Source organism: Dermacentor albipictus, chromosome 1 (genome assembly GCF_038994185.2).
Source record: "Dermacentor albipictus isolate Rhodes 1998 colony chromosome 1, USDA_Dalb.pri_finalv2, whole genome shotgun sequence".
Lineage (NCBI taxonomy): Eukaryota > Metazoa > Arthropoda > Arachnida > Ixodida > Ixodidae > Dermacentor > Dermacentor albipictus.
The window spans coordinates 76,131,548-76,152,993 of record NC_091821.1 but is presented as its reverse complement, the minus strand read 5'-3'; the positions used below and the strand labels follow the sequence as shown (position 1 = coordinate 76,152,993).

General features: G+C 41.8%; 1 protein-coding gene across 2 annotated transcripts in view; it reads right to left on the bottom strand.

The window, feature by feature from the left end:
* Nucleotides 1-216: 216 nt before the first annotated feature.
* LOC139048070 (FIGNL1-interacting regulator of recombination and mitosis-like) overlaps nt 217-21,446 on the bottom strand; it is a 53,522-nt gene continuing 32,292 nt past the window's right edge. Inside the window, exons 13-22 of one of the 2 annotated variants that reach the window (XM_070522469.1) lie at nt 14,376-14,439; nt 14,188-14,269; nt 13,916-13,998; nt 13,664-13,808; nt 11,735-11,884; nt 11,407-11,595; nt 9,276-9,386; nt 8,810-8,998; nt 3,316-3,477; nt 217-399 (exon numbers count right to left, since the gene is read on the bottom strand). In XM_070522469.1, coding sequence (XP_070378570.1) covers nt 265-399; nt 3,316-3,477; nt 8,810-8,998; nt 9,276-9,386; nt 11,407-11,595; nt 11,735-11,884; nt 13,664-13,808; nt 13,916-13,998; nt 14,188-14,269; nt 14,376-14,439 — 1,310 coding nt within the window. In that variant the 3' untranslated portion in view covers nt 217-264. Of the gene's footprint in view, nt 400-3,315; nt 3,478-8,809; nt 8,999-9,275; nt 9,387-11,406; nt 11,596-11,734; nt 11,885-13,663; nt 13,809-13,915; nt 13,999-14,187; nt 14,270-14,375; nt 14,440-21,446 lie in introns of those variants that run through there. The other variant, XM_070522478.1, reaches the window with a different exon arrangement.

Genomic DNA, 21,446 nt, shown 5'->3' with positions numbered 1-21,446 from the left:
TTGGTGAGGATGGCGCAGCTCGATCACTTAGCGCAAGATGGTGCAATTGGCACAGCACTTCTATCTCTGGACAATCAGAACCACATTTGCGTTTTCATTTTGCCACTGTAGCTTCGTGCTTTTGGTAACCACACAGTAAGGCGAGCACAGTGGGAGCTGGCCCATGGAAAAATCTGATAGCACAGGGCGCTCACACAAGCATAATCATTTGAGCAGTTAGAATAAAAAGTAATTTATTGCTATTGCAACTTCAGCGTGTCCATTTTACAGCTTGTCCAGAATATCATTCAGTTGTTTCTGAAGGCAACACAGACGTGGCTGCAGAGGACCCAAGTTGTCTGCATGCAGTAACTTTGCAACTGCATCTTCAATATTTTCAACGAGCTTTTCTGCTTCATCCTACAAATAGAAAAAGTACACTTTAACCAGGGTATGGATATATTGCAGGCACATGTGAAAACCGTTTTGTATTGGTACAGAAATCTCGGCTAGCCGGCCTGACTCGTAACTGAAGCACAGCAAAAACAAGATGACCAATTTTGGAGGTGCATTCATTTGTAATTCGTCTTCAAGTGTTCATCTCCTTTTTCAAAAATTTTCTCAGTGCTTATATGAGGCTAAGTGTTACACCTAGTGTTTCACATAGCTTGAACCAAATTGTAATGAAAGTGGTAGTTCATAGCTGGATGAGACTAATGGCATGCTATTTTTGGAATTGTCTTGAACTCAGAATATTTTTCAGGAGGTAAGTTTAATTAGTCAGGGTTGTTAGATACGGGGCCTTTTCCTGAGCCTCCTTCGAGTTCACCAGACCACACCGAATCGCGCCACAGCTAATTAAGGAGCGCAGAAGCACGGATACCACATCCCCGAGGTGTGGCATGTGCAAACAAGTTGGCGGCCCCCACCTCGTACACCGCAGGTGGAGCTATTCACAGCTTGACTCTTCCCGAAAATGTAGCGGGAGCCTGGCACAGTTCCAGGTAATGTGAGTCCCGAAGCAAGACGGCTGTAATGCACCGTGAAGGCCTGGCAGCGTCGCCCCCATCCGCCTATTGTGACGGCGCATTGCAAGTCAGCAAGGCAAGACCGCAGGGAGAAGTAAGCCCTCGGACAATTGGGGACCAAGCAGCGACCCTCTCCGCCGGGTGTGACACCATCGCAAGGGCGCCTGCCATTGACCGAAAATGACGACACCTGAGCGGGCTCGCCGATTGGTCGAAAATGGCGTCACCTGAGCGGGCTCTCCCATTGGCCGAACGTGACGTGTCTTCGAGACACCGAAGGGCTTAAAAAGACACAGACTGGGAGCAGCAAGGGAGCAATTCTAGAGCATTCCTTCATTCATCTCTTTTGAGCTTCTTGCCACGGGCCGCAGCGTCCGAGTTGCTGCCGGCCCGTAATGACTTTAAGACTGTTAATTGACTCTCACTGTAAATAATGTAAATAAACCTCTGTAAGTTTTCATCCCGACGTCCTCCTCAACTCTTACAGGGTCAATTCTACAAATTAAACCTGCAAATTATGTGAATAAAATGTTTCATATGATATTCGTATTCTATGTTATTTAAATGGTGCATGGATCACAGCACAATGACGCATGCCAGAGCATAACGAAATCAAAAGTCTGTGAAAACCCTGTTTTGAGCTATTAAAGGCTGTTTCAGTTAAAGTCCTTGGCTTACAATCAGCACATGCTCTGTTAGCTCTTTCAGTGCCACTGACGTACCGATGCATTCTCCAATCTCTCCAGATGTATGCATGCAGTAACACGAAGTTGGCAAGCTCTGAAGTAGTTCTGCAATCTGTTGCATATTTCTAGAAGCATACTTTCTAATCTCTCTGGGTTTGCTCAACCCGGATTTGTATTAATGTGATGCCGAACGTGCCCCTTCATGGGCACTGTTTCGCCGTGCAGAAGGCGCATTCACTGATTGGAGAAGTGGCTCCCACACTTCATGCACCACTACCGCAGCGATTCTCTGTTCAAATATCCACACCATAGCGCAAGGACCACTCTTGCATGTTTCTGCCATATGTTGTACATTTAGAGCAGATTTTCTTTCTTTTTATTTTGACACGGCGGCGCCAGTGTCCTTCAATACATTTTTGCAGTGCCGAAACTTCCGCATAATTCTATGGGAACGCTTCATGTCGCACCCGCAGTGGACACGGCTCTGGTGCAAGTATGTGAGGACTGTGAGGATCATACTAAGTGTGCATATACCATTATCTGTCTCATTTCCCCCCTTCTGAATAACCTAAAATAAACCATTGTGTTAATTTTACATACGAGAAAAAAAAACAGCACTGAAATGGTTAAGGGGTAATACAGATGCAAACCCAACCGTTTCATAGAAGAGCACTGTGTATTGTGATCATGCACCTCTGTCCTTTTTTTTTGGATTGAGAACAGTGAAGATGTAGGAAGCAAATGAGTTATCTATGACAAGCATTGTTTTTTGTCTAAGTGTTAATGATTCATTTAACTTAACTGTTGTCACTCTTTCTTTAAGTGAAAAGCAAATTTTTGTGGGTTGCATTCTTGATATCTTATAGTGATTACACCAAGTAGGATGTTAAAATTCAGCTAAACTGGGTAAATGAACAGTAGTGATACTGTGCCTTTTTTACCATTCATTCAATATCACAAACTATAAAATAAAAATGGCTGCTTTAAGTCTTTACTAAATGTATGCACTGCCCACAGAAGCTTGGGCATTTACTGATCTTACTGTGCAGGTGAGACACTTCCATATGCCACCATTGCATACAGAGGTGGCTTTTGCATGCAACTGTGGCATGTGAAAGTCCCTCTTGTTACACATATATTAGTTGAAGTGCTCAGTTTATGAAGAAAATTGTGCATTAGAATACTAATGTGAATACAGTGTCACTTCATTATGTGCTCAAACCTTTGGTAAGCATTGTGAAGTGGCCCAAAGTAGTGGGTATTGATTCATCAATGTATAGCCTATGCATCATGACTCACTGTGCAAAAACAAATATTTAGAAACTGAAATATGTTTATGCATTCCATGAGTGCATAATACTGTATTATAAATGCTGGAATTTAAGAATTAAGGTAAACATACTGACTTTATTATTAAATTATCTTGATACATACATTCTTCACAATTTAAGAGCAATAAGTACATATAATGTTACTGTAGATACTGTGATGTATGAAGAAACAGGGAAGGCAGAAATTAATCTAGGACTTGAAGCATTGGATAGCTATGGCACCCCTGTACTGTTTAGGTGAAAGTAGCCACAGCACCAGTAGTTGGTCATCCAAAGAAGTGAGAAAGTTACCTCGCGCTTCCTGCGTTTTTCAGGAACTGCCTCTACCACCATGTCGCATGGATAGCTATCCCAGTCACTTCGGAATTTCTTTGCAGTGTCCGTCCAAAATGAAAACACTTTCTCCTGTTTCCTCACAAAATCGGCCCAAAAAAATGATTTCTTCAGGTCATCCTGTAATAACAAAGGCAGACATGCCAATACCGTCAAGGTATGCACTCTGATCATTGTCACTTGAACAATACTGACTTGCTAGACAAGAATGAAAAGTCTATCCTGTGCATATTGTCTTGCATTGGCATAGTCAAGGAGGGGGTCGAACCCCTCCCCCCTACTTCCACATAACAGAAATGTCAGAAAGAGTGACACAGATGAAAGAGAAAGGTTGCATGCAAAAGCAAGTCAAGGGCTTGTGGCGGTCCGAAAGAGGGGGATGTCATGAGGGTGATCCCCTCTCTCATCTACATGCACATCTTTGGTGTCATGTTAAACTACATTTGTGGTTGTTGGAAAAAAGAAAAAGAATTCTGCTGGCAATGGAAGACACCTGCACATTGGCCAGCAAGGGGGTTCTGCTGCAATGAAGGGGGATCACAATAGGAGAAAGCACAGAGTGGGGCACAAAAAAAAATGAAGAGTGCCTATTTACAATAATTACAGCATTTACAATAATGAATATTCAGGCAATTTACTCGGACATTTTGCCTTCCATGCAGAGGACACACCAGCTAGTGGGCACGAATAGTGCGAGCGGACAATTAAGCAAGCTCATTTCAAGAAGCACAAGCCGATGGGCCATTGTATCTAGTAAGATTCCAGAAATTTTCGGTGGCTTTCTTAGCGCTGTTTTCAGCCTGTGTCAAGGTGTTTCTGAAGTGAACACACAAGCTCATCCGTGTCGCCGCTCCCCACAGGTGCATATGCCTATGAAGGCACATAGCAATTACGGGAGCAGAGAGAGAGAGAAACACTTTATTAAAGAAAAATCTACAAGGATGCGAAAAGCTGTCTGAAGCAACTGCACATTTTTCTTTGTTAAAAGAATGATGACTTCATCATTCTCTGGAGAATGACCAGCCCTTGTTTTGTGCTTGTCACCAGTTATGCACACAAAGTGCACCACTGATGAGATCCTCCGTGGATAACAGATGCGCAGCCTAACCTTGTTGCTTCCAGAAGCATGTGCCGCTTGTGTAAGCTTATTTGAGGCATGAACAGAGGGGCCACGAAAAAAAAAAAATCAGCTGTTGAACCTCCCCTATCATAATCCAACCTTTAGGACTGCAATGTTTAGTGTGCGGCTTTTGGAGAACAAAGTAGGAGAAGGGTGTTGCCCAGCACCTGTAAGAGCAGAACATTGCAGCCCCACCCAAGGCGCGCGTCTCCCTTATTCCGGAGCGTGTTAACCATAATTTTGATGGGGGATCAGTGCTAAACTGTACACACACAGTGAAAGAGGGAATGAGCACGTGCTTAAAATTTGGATGCATTGTTGCTGCCTACTAGGCCATCGTGTTGTCGAAAAGTTTCTAATTTCTGGTACTTGACCAAATCGTCAACCACGCTGCGTTGAAGAAAAGCATTCCGAAAATATTTTGACTTACCTGCATAAAAAACACATAATAAGACCCTCATGAGAACTCTGCGTTTCACTACGATAGTCTGTGGACAAGAGTTTTAAAGCAAAAAGCTTTCTTTGCCTTTTTCGTCCATTTTCGTGGTTGGCAGTCGGTGGTTGGGCTTTTACTGCCAATAAAAAGGCACAGATGCAAAAGGCACATGCCTTCGCACAAACGAGTTGTGCACTGTGTTTGTCACCGAATGCCAACTAGCTCTTTAAGATACACGCACTGTTGCGCGAGTGCTTTGGGGTGTTGACATGCTGTGCTAGACCACTCGAGAAGGGCAGCACTCCTATTCTCTTGCCGCCCTCTCCCACTGCGGGGGCTGCTGGAAAGGACTCTGCAGTGGGAGAGGTGGAGGGTAGTGGCTTTCCATGCTGGAACTTGCACTGCTCGAGACAACACACGCATGATAAACCGGCTTATATATTGTTACGGTGCATTTGGACAGGACCGCGCGTGCAAGAGGGAGACGAAGAGGAAGATTGTCTTCTAGAACTGTGGCTTTTGTACCAGCCTGCATGATTACTACAAACTTTTTCCCATGTAAATAGTTGTACATACATTTGTGCATCAGGCTTCCTCTTCGTAACAATATTATAGCCACCTATACTACCACAGCAGATGTGCTGGTTAACAGCTCTGTTCTCTACAGAAGTATGCAATGAAACAAACACTACCTAAATATCCTCTCTCTAACAGCTATACACCTTCAAGCACATAATTCCTTTAATAAAGCAAATAGCTTTCTGGAAGCATCCGGATATTCACTTACATTGATGATCATCGTGGATGGTTTCTGCACAATTTTTGGGTGTCAGCAGAGTGTTGCAGGGCAGTCAGCTTACAGAGGTATGGAAAAGGTGTATGCTCAGAAGCAAATACGTGTCTCGGCTTAAATGCCTGAAGTGATTTTTTTAACCGAAGCTTTCTGAGCGAAACCTTCAGACTTGGCTGATTGTGGCTACTGTTACTGTTGTATTGCCTAATCGCTCACACACAGGAAATTTAAAAAATGGACCTTTTTCACATTCCTGTAAGTTGGCTGCTGTGAAAAGCTCAGCATAACTCCAGAAACTCTCGTCCACACACCCAATTTGTGCACCTATAGAAAAAGTGAATGCTATCCCGCCTAGGTCGCTTTAAGCTCAGGATCATCACTGACTGTCTTTCCCACTGTTTGTGGTGGAACCACTCGGAACATTAACTGCAACCTTGGCCTTAAGAACTGCTGCCTTGAAGTTCGTAATACCACATGTCAGAGCAGCACTAAATTTCTCTGAGTATTATGCAGAGAAAAACAAAACAGAAAAGCAACATGACAGCTGCAGCAGTTTTTACCATGAGAGCTCTGCATTGCATGTAGGATTGTAGTCTACAGGTGAGAGTTTTGGGAGTCATTGGAGCTTTGCAGGGCAGCCAGCTTACAGAGGTGTGAAAAGGTCCATTAGGATACTTCTGCTAGAAATCTCAGCCTGTAGCAGCATCCTGCAAAACACCAGATGCGTGAGTGGTGCACAGATCAGTGTATGTGCCTGGGAGGTTGTGGCAGATGGGGGCAAGTTGTGTGTCCACTTTGAAAATGCCTACACAATGGCCCGTGAACAAAAGTGGGGCGCTGCAAATTTCTGGAATCGCACTCTATTCATAATGGCCTATCGGCACAATGACATAATGGCCTATCCTGCCCACTAGTCATGATGTACCATGCAGATGTACTGAGTGAATTGCATTAACAGTTGCTATTGTAAATATATGAATAATCCCTTTTTAATTTTCTTCTCATTACATACTTTCAGTTGTTATAATTTCTAGCCTATTTTTATTGCATTCCCTGTGCTGGCCATTCAAGTGTCGCCAGTGCGGCCAGCATAATTCTCCTCTTCCTTCCTTTCAACAATCACAAATAATAGTTGCTTTTTCCACAATCAGATGTGAGCAGATGTAGATGGTGTTGGCTGACACCGGTGTGTACTTGTGATATTTTCTCGCATAGGGAGGTCTCTTTATGTTCAAATGCTCACTCCCTCTGATTAGAAAATAAAAGACAAAATGAAAATAAAAGGCAGAAGAGATATTTCTCCAGGGGATGGGGGGGAGGGGGGGGGGGGGCAGGTCCTAACACTGGGAAAGTTCAAGGGGAGGCTCTGGTTCTGCTGCCCCCATGCAGATGGTTATATCAGTGTTCATCTGTGTTCCTTATATCAAGGTTTCACTGTATCTTATTTGGTTTATTACAAAACAGACCATACTTATGCTGGATCACCTATAGTAACACCGCATTAGTGCCATCCTTTGAAAACAAAACATTGTTCTTTAAAGCTTGGTCTTGCTCAAATGAGGCATCGAGTTTTAAACTGTACTGCGTCTAGCATTATTAATGAAATCAAGCTAATTCAAGTGAATAGGATGTCAGAACATGCTCATGGTGTCTTTGGCCTTTCACACAACATAGTTTTATGTATACATCATGCCTCATGGCATAGGAAGTCTTTAATAAAGATCACAGCCATATACATATCCCAGACAACACAAAAAGTCCCATGGGCATCCCAAAAAGATCTACACACCCAACATCCCAATGGAAATGTCCAGTGGACGTCCTAATCGGCAAGGTGCAAAAAAACTTGCCATCATATGGACATGATTGAGATGTGGAAACTTGCAAAATATTTTCTGCAAGCATACTTCATGAGACAGCGTGCCAGATGACTGTGCGCTCGCTTCGCAGATGGGCACTCTCTTTAAATTTACTTAATATTTTAGGTTATCTTACCAGGGTCCCAATCGAGCTTTTTTTTTTTCGCCCACATGTTAATATTCAGCCTCCTAGATGCTCAATTGTTGAGTCTCCGAGAAAGAGAAACGTGTTTTCTGATATGTTTTAATTATAACCCAAAGCTATACCATCTTAAGCTCATGCATGCACCAAATTTGCATATTTTGTGATAGCATTTTATTCAGAAAGCTTTAGTTGGTTGAATATCCCACCTTTGCCAGATGGAAGGCCTAAAAGAAGGGAACTGCCTATTGCACTTACATGCACTCTTACCTCCTTGCGTATAATCCCAAGGGTGAGGGTGTATTCTGTAAGTGTCTACCTAGTAGACATGTCCATTTCGTTTGCTGCTGGAGTTTTGATTGGCTAGGCTGGGGCATGGGTGAAAAGGAGACAGGCACCCCCAGCCAATCAGCACTTTAGCAGCAGACAAAATTGACATGTCCACTAGGTGGACACTTACAGACTACCCCCCCACCCCCCGCCCCCAGATGTCTCTATCTCTCCATTACAAAACATGTTTTTTCCAGCACTTTTTCCCACTCTGCCTTGTCACCAAGGCTGAACACGGGTTTGTAGCTTAGCTCTGGTAAGTTGGCAATGTAGCCTCAATGGATATTGAGGCTACATGCCAACAACATGAACGCACTAGGGCTGGCCTTAAATGCTTGCATAAATAATCACACTAAACAAGAATGATGCTGTGTTTCATATGGCAGTCTTTCATCATTTACCCTTACGTTACTATTTCTGCATTTCACTTAAACATAATTAATTTCCCCCATGCTTTCTCTCGCTTCATTGTCTGCTTCTTCACATGGTTCCGATGAATAAAAAATACAGCCCCAAAGAGCCCTTTATTCCTCTCCCTGATTAAAAACTGAGTATGAAATGCACAACAACAGGAAATCCTTTAGTGCACACATGTCGTTTATTTATTTAATATTGTCTCAGCACACATCACTGCCATTGAGATGGTTACCCCTGTGTTAATGACACAGAGATATCAATACTATTTTAATCATGATAGAAACAGTTATCACTACTACAATTACAAGTACTTAAAAGAAGGAAAAAAAGAAAAGGAAAAAGTGATGCAGCATACCTTCATCAGAAACGATGTTACTGCTTCTTTCAAGGATGGCCATTCAATTGCTTTGGTAATGACAATGTCATGCTGAGTGACTTGTGCAAATTGAGCAAATGAAAGCATGGCCATGTGCTTTATAACATAGTTTTCAGATGACAAAACAAGGCTGAACAATCTTGACAGCCGTTCACACACCTCTGCTTTCTGAAAGTGAGTGGAAACCTCATCAGTTCTGGGACATACTTCTCACAAAGTAAGGCACTGGATTCCATAGCTGTAAATTCTTATTCAGTGAAGTAATTTATGGAACTTTATAAACCTGCTGTTGTTTGGTTATGTCTAGTGCTGATTTGCTGATGATCAAAGTTAAGTACTCATTTGCACATTTGAAAAATAGGAAGGGCAAGGGAATGGGCAAAATAAATACAGACATGTTAAGAAGACATTACATAAAAAAGATGTTTAAAAAAAACGAACGCACCTGTGGACTAGGAATATTTGGTATGACTCCAAAGTATGGCAGGTGCAAGACAGTCAATGTTTGTAGAAAGTCAACTTCACTTTCATACAGTGATTCAAGAGTGCTCAGCACCTGCAAAATGCACACATAGCACTGTTTTCGTCACTTACTTCTAAAGACATCCAACTACAAGTTTGCATCATGCACTTGAATGATTTGTTGCAACAACTATAAAGAAGGGCATTGCCGCAGTAGTGACAACATTTATAATTGGTGGCTTTGCACAGTTAATTTGGTAATTGTGAGCTCTGGTGTAGTCAATGTACGATGACTTTTTTTTTCAGCAGTAATTTTATTCAAATAATCAAAACTGGTATGCGACAACGTCTGGATCCTTAGCCATAGGCTAGTTATGGATCCATGCAGTTATACAAAGAAAAGTAAACGATTCAGACACGAGCACAACCATTTGTGTTGGATAAAGCAAACAAAGCAAAAACAAAAAAAGAAAAAAAGAAAGAAGGAAATGCAACCAAACAAAAACCAATAAACTAAGGTGCAGACCACCGCAGGAGGGAAAAAGACACGGCCCCCGCCGGCTCAGGTGCGCGCCATTACTCGCATGCCGAGGACACAGCCATCGGCAACCAGAAGCGAAAAGGCTTAATTAGTTTCTTAATTTAGTTTCTGTCCAAACTGCTGTCAACCATGGCAGGAGCCCCACACCACCAGTGAGGCAGCACGCATCCGAGACAAGACCTATGGCCTCCCTCCCACGGCAGCCCGCACACATACATGCTTGCAATAAGAATACATGAAACGGTTACACAAAAAGAATTGGTTGAACATTTGTGACTTTAGCCGTTTGCAGAACGGTAACATGTAATTATTATTTACTCAACTCAGCAAGAATGTACACTGATAGGCTATACATATATTTGATGCACGGTGTGTCGAGTAAAGATAAGCCAAAATTGCCACAATGACTGTAGAGAGGCTGTACATGGTGTACTATGTGCCTAATGGTACATAGTAAAAATGCCATGCAGGCTACAACTGGATCTCTCAAGAACTGACCACAGAAACTGGTGCATGTCTGAAAAAGTAATTTCCAATAGGGTCTATTTTAGTAGACTCAATAAAGCGAAGAACCAGGCTAGTTGGTGTGACATTGTTATTTAATAAGTGCAATGAGTAGCATAAACTCACAGAAAGAAGGAGCACATTTCAGTGTTTTTGTTCTACTCAGCACAGTTATTACAATCTCTTTTAGTACCTGAGCAATTATGTGATAAATATGTGCCACAAAAGATGGCCGCCTTACTTTAATTCAGGGGGAATGCTAGCAATAACAAATAGTGAGCGGTTTACAAAAAATGGTTTCATACACTACTGATATTGAAATGTGCCAAATTCTAGCAGTATCGACAAAAGAACATACACAAAATGGCAAAATAGCATGCATATTTACCCACAAAAGATTTGGAATTTGGAACTTGTGGAATACTTAGATTTCATCCCAGCTTGTGTGCAAAGATTGTTCGAACACCTGACTGAATGTTGAGCAAGTTGGTAAGGATTCACGGCACTAAAAAGCAGGTATGGAAACACGGACACAAGTAGTAAGAAAGGGGCAACACAAATGCTAACTAGTATCAACTGAAAGGTCGCATGGGGGCAGAAGAAAAGGAAGACACAAAACTAATCTTCGCATGCTCAAGGGAAGGCAGCACAAACCTGCCAATTATTGATGTATTATGTTTCCTATCATTAAGAACGGTAGAATATGTGCAAGTCATCCATTGATTATTTTGCACAAAGAATAATTGTCATGCCTAAACTGTTATCTTTCGTGAGTGCCCACGATTGATGGGTTGGTGCTACCTTCCCTTGAGCATGCACAAATAACTTTTGCCTTCCTTTTTTTCCATCACAGTGCAAACCAACAGTTGATAGTTGGAGTTTCTATTCTCATTTTTGTTTCTATTTGTGTCCTCGTTTGCACGACTGCCTTTGGGTGCAGGGGAGCTACAATCTAATTAATACAAACAGCTGCATGGTGCAGCTCACAATTTTGTTTTAGTGTTTTGGTGGCTTCCATTTCCCAAAAACTTTTGTGGGCAGAAGCACTTGGAGAAAATAGAATCCTTACATCACTAAGTGCATTGTCACTCAGAACAGCCACTTGTGACATGACAAGTGAGATAATGTGTTCGCTTAGTGTGCTGCAAACCAATGACCTGTGAACTGGAATTGCCCTGAGGGCCTGTGAGAGAATGGCAACAGGCAGGTGGTGATCCTTTGGTTTGCTGTTATTTCTCATATGACAAAGAAGGTGCTCCTGAAAAGCAGTTAAAGCAAGATAAATAAAGGAAACAAAATTATGGTCAAAGATACATGTTCTGCCTTACTAGAGCAGCAAATGTGACCTTGATCAGCCACATTATAGTAAGGTGTGTGCAAAGGAGTGCATGCCATACCAGTGTTTTCAATTCCACCGATGTTATGTTTTTGCAGGCAAGTTTGTTCAAAAGCTGAAGCACATTTGCTCTAAGCGTTGACGTAAATTCTGATGATGGTAGAATGCTCAAGATAAGCAAATCATCAGAATGTGACTGTAAAAGCTGTGCCTGAAAAGTAAGGGACAATAATAAGAGTCAGGCATTATTCTTAGTACATGCTTACATGTATAATTAAGAGTTCATTGAATGCATGCAAATTTACATTGTTGTGCATCTCAGTAAAGAATGGGAGGCCATTTTATGTGCCCAGCTTTCTTGCTGCACTATGTAATTGGCAGTCTTACCAATTTTTATTCACTGACCAGTTCAAGTAGCCAACAGAAGCTTGTTACATTACATTAGTAGGGGGTTTCAAATAGCAAAATTTCCCAATTGCATTCAATACAAACATCTTCCTATATAGATATCAATTATGAAGTTTTAGCAACTCAAAAATGATTGCATCTGGCGCACCATGACAATAACAGTAATGAAACACAAGAACAGCACATCACCCCATGTTGAAGGAGCAATGTGCAATACTAAAGCACTGCACACCGTTTTAAAAGGATGCACACATGGTGACATTGCCCAAATATGCAATAAATTGCCTAAATCGAGAAAACATATTTGTGGGCGGCTTAATGGTAATGCATCCTTATTGAATGACTGGAAAGTTTTAAGCAGAGGTTAGGTACTCCATGCAGCAACTGATGCCTCTCTAGCAGCCATGGCTCTCCTGCAGCAGAATCATTCGAAACAGTCACCACTTGCATCTGGCTTTACTCCTGTAGGCTTTAATAATTGTTGTTATCACTTATATTTGAAATGAAAATAAGATTCAATAACTTTGAGCAGTAAGTTTTTGAATAAAATACAATCAAATAGTAAGGACTATTCAATTCATATTCAAAATTTTGAATATTCACCCACCCCCATCCCCCTCAAAGGTATCTCACAGCCACGTCTCTTTGTTCTCACTTCTAACCTAGATGTGAAGCTGTCACAGGAATGCTTCAGGCGCAGTTCAAAACTGAACAGTTTTCCCTCATCACCATTAACAACTGATACATCATTTGTCACAGCAATTGGAGAAAGTAAACATTCTGAAAATTGCTGAATACATATATCAATGAGAATCGGTTGAAAAGTAATTCCCTGTGTTTTTTCTTCTTTTTTTTTTGCACCATTCCCCTCAAACTCATGAAAGTTGTAAAGTGCACCTGCATGTTTCCTGTCCACTTGGTATTCCTCATTGTAGTCTGCCTCATATAACAAAGCTTCAATTTACTGTTAAACTAGGGTATACATGCATTCCCTGCAAGAGATTGCATTCTTTGCATGAAGCCATGCTTCTGCTGTACAAATTGCACTCTGATTTCAAACCTTGTTCCATGCAGTGCATTCTCGCGAACCTCAAAAAAAGATGAAAGTTCAAAATACTAAATTGGCAATGTGGAAGCACTTTCCAACGAGATTTAGCAACTGCCTTCAGTATTTTTTAATTGTGTGTGGACATACATTTTCACATTGAAGTATTCTTAATGCCTGTTGGAGTGCAGGCACCAGTCCAGTAAGCAGCTTCAGTTTCATGGTATCTTTGCGAGTAAATCAGAACTTTTTCCCTGAACCCGTACAAACATTAATGCTCCTACAGTTTTTTCTCTCGGCTATTGAGAACTCAGTTGTGCATTATTTCTCACAAGTCTCAGATGGTGATACTAACTTCATGGGCTGCTATAGTAGCAGTGCTTTGAGCCCAATGACAGTGAAACTACATTCAGATTTACAGGAAACACCAATGTTGCAGACTGTAAATTTCGATGCAACTAGTTTTGTTTCAGGGTGAGAAAGAATATGGAGCATTACTTGTTGGGAAACCTTCATACAACATTATAGAATGATCACCTTGTGCTCATCAGCCAAGAAGTGAAAGAGACGAGTCAGGAGCTGTTTCACACGAACATGGCCAGTTATGTGCACACTGGCGGTAAGCTTGACAAGTCGGACCAGAAGCTGGACATGTTCATAACAAAGCTGTGGGGTGCCATACCTAAGGAATGTCAAAGGTTAACAGAAGGAGTTCATTGAATAAACACAGTTTTTGAAAAAATAAATTAAAATAAATTGCAGTACATTCAAGATTGAAATGTATGTTACCTAGCAACAAAACACCACACATCAGATGCCAGGAAAGCCTTCCAGTGGCTTTCACAGAGCACATTTTTCAGGAGTGTATTTTCCTGGAAGAGAAGACAGAGACATGTGCCTTCAAGCATCCAATGCAGACTTGGTTATGTTTGCATGCTATTGTTGGCACTATCACAGTAATAAATATGAAAGTAAAGAAAGTGATAAAGAGGTCTACTTTTCCCAGACAACAGAAACTAGGTGAATAATGCCAGAAAAAGAACAGAAAGAGAAAATCATACCAGAACTGGAAAGTGGCTGTCAAGAAGCACGGCAACAAAGCGGCACATATGGATGCAAATATTTTCGTAAAGTCCCACTTTTCTGAAACACAAAAACTGGCCACAAGTTGCACAAAGCTGCTTGCACATGGTTTACACAATTTTACAGAGCATTATGGGTGAATAACTTCACTGCTCATTATACGTACCTTGGAGGTTTGCCGTCGCCTGTTGAATAATCAAGTGACACTGGGCACTGAAGTTCTAGAATGCCTAAATAATGCACAATGAAGAACATAACATGGAGGTAAACAAATGATCGAGGCCTTTGCCTACAAAGCTTCAATGTGTCCCACAGCATGTCAACAGCAACAGTTAATAGAGTGATACAGCTAACATTTAAAGACAAATATTGTATACAATGGCTGTTAAAGAAATTTCTGGAAATCTGCACTACCTTCAGCAGCCACAGATCACAGACAATCAAGAGCTGTCATGCTGCAGGCTCCAGTTATGACAAATTGTTATTATACATTGAAGTGTTTTGGGGCCAAGAACATGGAAAGCCTGGACTACTACCATGAGCTGTTCCACATGGAGTTTCTCAGTCTAATGCTTCAATGTATTTCTTCTGTGGCAACAGTGACCACACTGCACTTCCTTCGCTTCCGTTTTAGCACTTCACTGCAGTTTTAAGCCTGTTTCATGTACTGCAGAGCGAACCACAACAGGTGCTTTGTGAGCCATTAATGCATTTAGTACTCATGCGTTGTTGATGTTTTGGTGCAGTGGTTTAGTTGACTGGAGCTTTCGGAGTTTTTTGGAGGCATAGGTGTCTGGGTCGATACCAGTTACGGCACTTTCTTTTATATGCCACTTTATTGTCGTCATGATAACCTTGTGATGATAATTTCTCAAGGAGAGAAGCGAACACTGGCAGCAACAGCGGACATGACTGAATCTGAGAGCAGCTGGTGAGACTCTGGTAGCCACACCAACACCACTGCCATCTAGTAGAGTGGAGAGGAACTAGGGAGGCAAAGGCACTGGCCACAACCAGTCAAAGCACAGAGAACAATGACGTTCCGGTCACCATGAAAGTAGGTCAACAGGTGAGGGGTCCACAGTGAGGCTGATGGGATAACTGGTGAAAAACGTAGTGAATGGCTCAGCATTGACTATGAAATTAACAGACATTTCTGTGAAAGTACATAACAGCTAAAACTATTTTGATCAAAAGTGAAAAAATGGGCAACCAACTCACCCATTTTTCACTTTTGATCAATTTAATTTCTAGTTCAAGCGCTGTGTCCCGTCTTTTCTTGTGCCTTTGCTTGTGTCCCAGTAGTTTGCGCACTGAATTTATCTCAAACTATTTGTTTGGAAGGCTGTTTTCTGTGGCGCATGTTCACCTGTTACTACCTCTAAGCGTTCTTTCACACAATGTAATATTTATGACTTCTGCCAAATTACAGGGCCATGTGACAATGCAAAACAAGCTGACATAAGCTCTAGTTGTACTAGCTGGAGCATTACTTACGTAGTCATGCTCTCATGCTGTGAAAACTATCAGTATCTGCAAATGCTGTTTTGTGTGACTGAAAAGACGCCAGAAAAAGTTCACTGGTTTCAAGGCCTTCAAACTTGTGTAAGGCTTGTGTATAGGAGGGCAGTGTCATGTTGATTAATATTACCTCATGGAGAACTTCACTAATAAGATATTAGTTTTGAAAAGTGCACATGATGCCAGATTGTGCTGTACCAATTGTTATCAATGACACCTAGCAGCCAGGACCAACAGATAGCAGACTGTCTGCTGTGGTGGCTATAAACGAACACCTCAGCCACAGATCTTGCTGTAGTTGTGTCTTTACTGACCAAGGTATACCATTAATCCCAATGTGAAAATGTGCTAGCTTTGGTTCTCTTCAAAACTTTTATACACAGTTGAAAAATTGAAAAGTGCTTCAATGCATCCTTTCCCTGCCACAAATGAACTGAATGACATATCACCGCTTTTGTTGCACATCTCAAATAGACACAAGTTTCTTGAAATATTACAGCAATGCAACTGTGTGGATACACATCAAGCTGTAGATGTGGGTATGGGAAACATCACTTGTCTAATATGTACACATTTCCAACTTCCTACTTTCATTTATAGCTGAGATTTAAAATATTTTGGGTGTTGGGATATGCATAAAAACATGTTACACATGTGGTTACAGACAGTAGCGTATCAACTATTTCTAGAATGAGGGGGCGAACCACAGACGATTTGACCTCTCTCTCTCAATCTTTATGTGCGTGTGTGTGTGTTGCAAATTACTATTACAATAAGTGAAATAGCCTCGAAATGCTTCTGTAAGTTATATATATATATATATATATATATATCTTCTCTTTCTTCTCGTATATAAACGAGAAGAAAGGCGGTTAACCAAGGGACCCGATATTTATTAGTCATATAATGAGAAGCCAACAAACACTGAGACACTGAGTGTTTGTTGGCTTCTCATTATATGACTATATATATATATATATATATATATATATATATATATATATTTAACAGACAGGCACCAGGGGCGTAGCCAGGGGGAGGGCTTATGGGGCTTCAGCCCCCCCCCACCTCCCCCCCCCCCCCCCCCCCACGAAATTGTTTCGTGCTGTCCATGCACCGCCGACCAAAGCGACCCCCGGCGCCGGAAATCACTCTGGATTTTGTCTAGAATGTCTTTTTGATGCTCGAAAAGACATTTAACCGCGAAGATTGCAAACTCGGGCTGGATTTCGTGGCAACGCCCATACACCGGGAGTCACATAACGCCAAGCAGTCCCATCCGAGCACAAAGTTTCAAGGGCGCTTTGATGGTGAGCGGGCTCGCCGCGGCATCTCACTGAGGCCACGGAATCTATGGAGCGTATGGATACCAATTGCGAAACTTTATGGGTATAAATCTCATAAGCTCTTGATGTGAAAGGTGCATTGACATTTCCAAAGTTGTGCTTTAGATTTTCAATTGCGGAACTTTGTGGGTTTAATGTTGTTATAAACATTGACGCCAAAGGTCTATTGACTTTTCTAAAGTCTTACATCAGAACATACAACGAGACAAGCCAAATCAACACACTAGCAGACGAGTTGACAAAGCAGGCAGCGAGGTCCAATGAGACGAAGCGTTGGGGTGGTTCATTTGTGCCGTCATGTCACATAAAAGAATATCAAAATTTTTTTTAGCCTACGCCAGAACATCCATGTCAAGACACTAAAGCCAGCCAAAGTAACTACGTTCTTATTTATTTTTTCTACTTTGACTTTTATTCGCGAAGACACATTGAGCCTCTTCAATTTTTTTTTTTTTTTTTTGTTCTCGCTACCTTACCCGCGGGCTGCCAGAGCCAGCCAGAGCGCATACGTTTTTCTTGTATGGCTCCGATAACCGTGCGGTGCACTTTGGTGCGCCGTTCGGTTGGCTCTGGCCAAGTGGATTTTCACCGGACAGAGTTTTGGACACTTTCTGGCTAGCAGAGGAGAAAAAAAAAACAATGTTCGCTCACCGCCATCACTATGGGGACTCGAAGGATTGCACCGCGTTAATTCCTTGAGCGGAACCTTTCCGGAAAGTCTTGTTTCGCCGCTGTAGGATACTGAGCAGTATGCGTATGGTTCTCAGTGGACCAAGCGTCTCATGTTTTCTTCGGTATTCCTTCCGTAGCCCCATTAGGTGCCCGAAGTAGGCATTAGATTCTGCCAACATACTTTCCTATGCATTTTTTTTTTATATATTTCGGTGCCTCCGCCTCACAGAAAAAAAAATACATTGTTGTGGCGCAGCGAATTGTCACATGGTGAACGTTCGATTTTGATACTTCTTTTGCGGAAAGTAATGGGCGACGGGACGCTTCAGTTGCCGGATACGTTTATTATACTATTGCGAAAGCAATTATATGGACACTCCAGGCGCATTCTTGCCATCGCCCTCACGTTTCGTATAAAGTCCAAGGGTGATAACATCGTGACGACGCGCTGCATGCTGTATGTGCGAGTGAAAGTGTAGGAGGGGAGGTGGAATGGGTGAGCCGACGATGGTGGCTCAGTCTTGTGTGCGCAAAGGAGAAAAGCGGGGAGCAAGCGCGCCGCCTTTTGTCGCGCGCAATACATCGGGGGGAGTGGATGGAATGGTGGCGGAATCTAGGATTCTGTGAATCTATGATTGTGCAACATGTTTATTTGCCTTGCTTGATGCATTATATACAGTTACTTCTTCTTGCATACATAGACTCGTTGGAGACTTATAAGTATACTTAAATATCTTGTTGCGAGGTTTTGTGTATACATGCAGTGAACTTTGTTTCCAGTGACACTTTTTTGTCCTTTATCAAGCCGTATTTTCGCATTTGCATATCCCATTGTATCTTTGCATTTCTAATGTACGAGGGCGAGTCAAATGAAAGTGAGCCTACCCTAACCGCGCAATAATGGTTCGGTTCATTATCTGCGAGGCATGCACGTAGGAGAACGGCATGTCTCATTTACAAAAGTGACACGCAGGTGTGAATATAAATGTTCTTTAATGCTCTCATACACTGGGTTGAATATGGTTGCGTCACATAATGGACACTTCAAAAGTTGAACAGCTCGGTGTCGCGAAGTTTTTGACAGCTGAAGGTGTTTCCAAACAGAAATTAATCACCATATGACTGCCGTGTACGTTGAACACTGCATTTCATTGGCCACTGTGAAGCGTTGGAGCAAACGGTTCAAAGGACGTTGCAAAGACATTCCAAGACCGTGCCAAAACCATCGTGCAATCACCCCCCACACAATCTCAAAGGTTCATGAGCTGCTGAAACAAGAACGGAGGATAAGCATCGATGAACTGGCAGACCGTCTGAACATCAGTCACGGTTCGGTTCATGCCATAATTCATGAGCTTCTCAGTTATCGGCTCTTCGGTGCGCAATGGATCCCCAATATTTTTATCCATCGCGAGAAGACGGAGAAGTTTCGTGCTGCCTTGACTCATCTGATCGGGTATCACAATGATTATGACGACTTCTTGTTTGCAACTGTGATCGGGGACGAACCTTGGTGCCACTACTACGAGCCTGAAACACGACGGCAAAGCTTACAGCGGAAACATTCGAATTTACCACGCCCAAAGAACGTAAAGGCCATTATTTCCGCTGGAAAGGTGTTGTTGACTTTCTTTTTCGATCCACAGGGTCCATTACTGATAGAATTTGCTAAATCTTGAGAGGCTATCAATTGTTTCCGATATTGTGAAACGCCATAACGGCAGCGTGTCGCAATCAAGAACGAACAACGTGGAAAATTGACGAATGGGGTCATCTTGTTCCACGACAATGCCTGTCCCCACGTCGCTTATGTGGTTAATACAAAACTGGCAAAGTTCAAGTGGGAAACGCTGCAACATCCGCCACACAGCTCAGACCTGTCACCTTGCGACTTCTACATTTTAGGGCAACCGAAAAAACAGCTCAAGGGAACCAGACACAGACTTCTTGAAGCAGCAACCCAAGTAGTTTTATAAGACGGGAATCACGCAACTCGTTAGTCAATAGGACAAATGTATAAATTCTCATGAAGACCACTTTTAAATAAAGTACCCCGTTGTTGGCTCATTCATTTGACTTGCCCTCATATATCTTGCAGAACTCCTGCTTTTTATACGTGCTCTCTGTCGCGACTATAACTTCGGTGCAATTACTCACGATACACGACAAGGGACAGCTACTCCTGCGTAATACATTGGAACAAACGAAAGCGTCATTGATATTTTTCACTGGCCATTGCATATATACAAGAATGTAAGCACGGTTCTTGAATGACAAAGTTTCATTAACATATTTGTCCTCAACTTGTTCAGTTCATTGCCTTTTAATTTTTCATATCAGCGGCATGCACTGCTTTCCTGGTTTCGAACTGACATAGTTCTAAAGTTCGTGTGATATTTTCTTTACTTAATAAATAGACAAAAAACATGGAAGCATTGACATCAGTTATGCTGGGCACAATTTTTGGCACATACGAGTATAATATTTTATTTAAAAAATACATATTTTACTTGTGTTTACAGAGCGTAGCTTTCAAGAATTCGTTTGCAGCATCTTTGGCAATGACAATGCAGTTATTATTCATGTATTTGATCCCTCGATAAATTGTTTAAGAGGAAGCTTTAGCTCGGGCCCAATCTAACGCGGCCTATTCAAATACTTGTAAAACGCAGAAACGCTTTTCTGAGATATTCCTGATAATCGCTTTTATTGAAATTGGTTGCATTTGAGAGAGAAAGTTAAATCCTAGTGTCTGTTGGAAACAGAACTTCGATTTAGGGCCTGAATTTTGTTTCAAATATTTTGGAAAATTCGAAAGTTTGAAAAAATAGAAGCACGACGTTTACAAACTAATAGCTATGCATGAAGAACAGATATTGGGGTTCTGTAAACGGCATTTATTATAACAGTCAAAGCGGACAAGTTTGCTGCGTCAATTTGTATCTTACGTGAATTGGATACGTTGTGTACAAGGGTTCTGCAAATGCCGTATTTCCACAATACTAAATTTTTTTGAGATTCATGTGTAACATATCTATTTTGTCCGCTGTAGATGTACTATTACATGCAATTCACAGAATTGTGATATCATTTTTCATTGTTGAGTCACGGAGTTTTAAACTTGATAGTTTCGTTTTCTTAAAATTTTCAATTTTGGCCAATTTTTAATAAATAATTGACCGCCTAAATGAAAAATTCGAAGCCAGTAGTCACTAGAATTAAACTTTTTCTTTTAAATGCAACAAACCTCCTCAAATTTGGTGAAGTGGTTGCAGGGAAAAACGAATGCCCCTTCTACATGTACATAAATAGGAGCACCCGAGCTAAAGCTTCCTCTTAAGGAGGAGGCTGAGCTGCAACGTGCAGCTATATATATATATATATATATGTATTTGGCCAGTGGCGTAGCCCCCGCCCCGAACAAAATTTCTGGCTACGCCACTGACAGGCACCTATTTATCAATCACACATGGTGAACCATGGGGGCCCTAAAAGTGATCTGACTTTGCATTTATCTCTTCCAACTATGTAAAATCTCAAGATGATGCAGGGACAAGCCCCACAGTGGTCCCAGATCCCGCCCAGTAGCAGCAGTACTGCGCACATCAAAAATGCACATTTGCTACAAAGAATTTGAATAATTCCACAAAGAATTGTACTTGCTGTTTAAGTCTACAGCATAAATGTATACCTAGTTT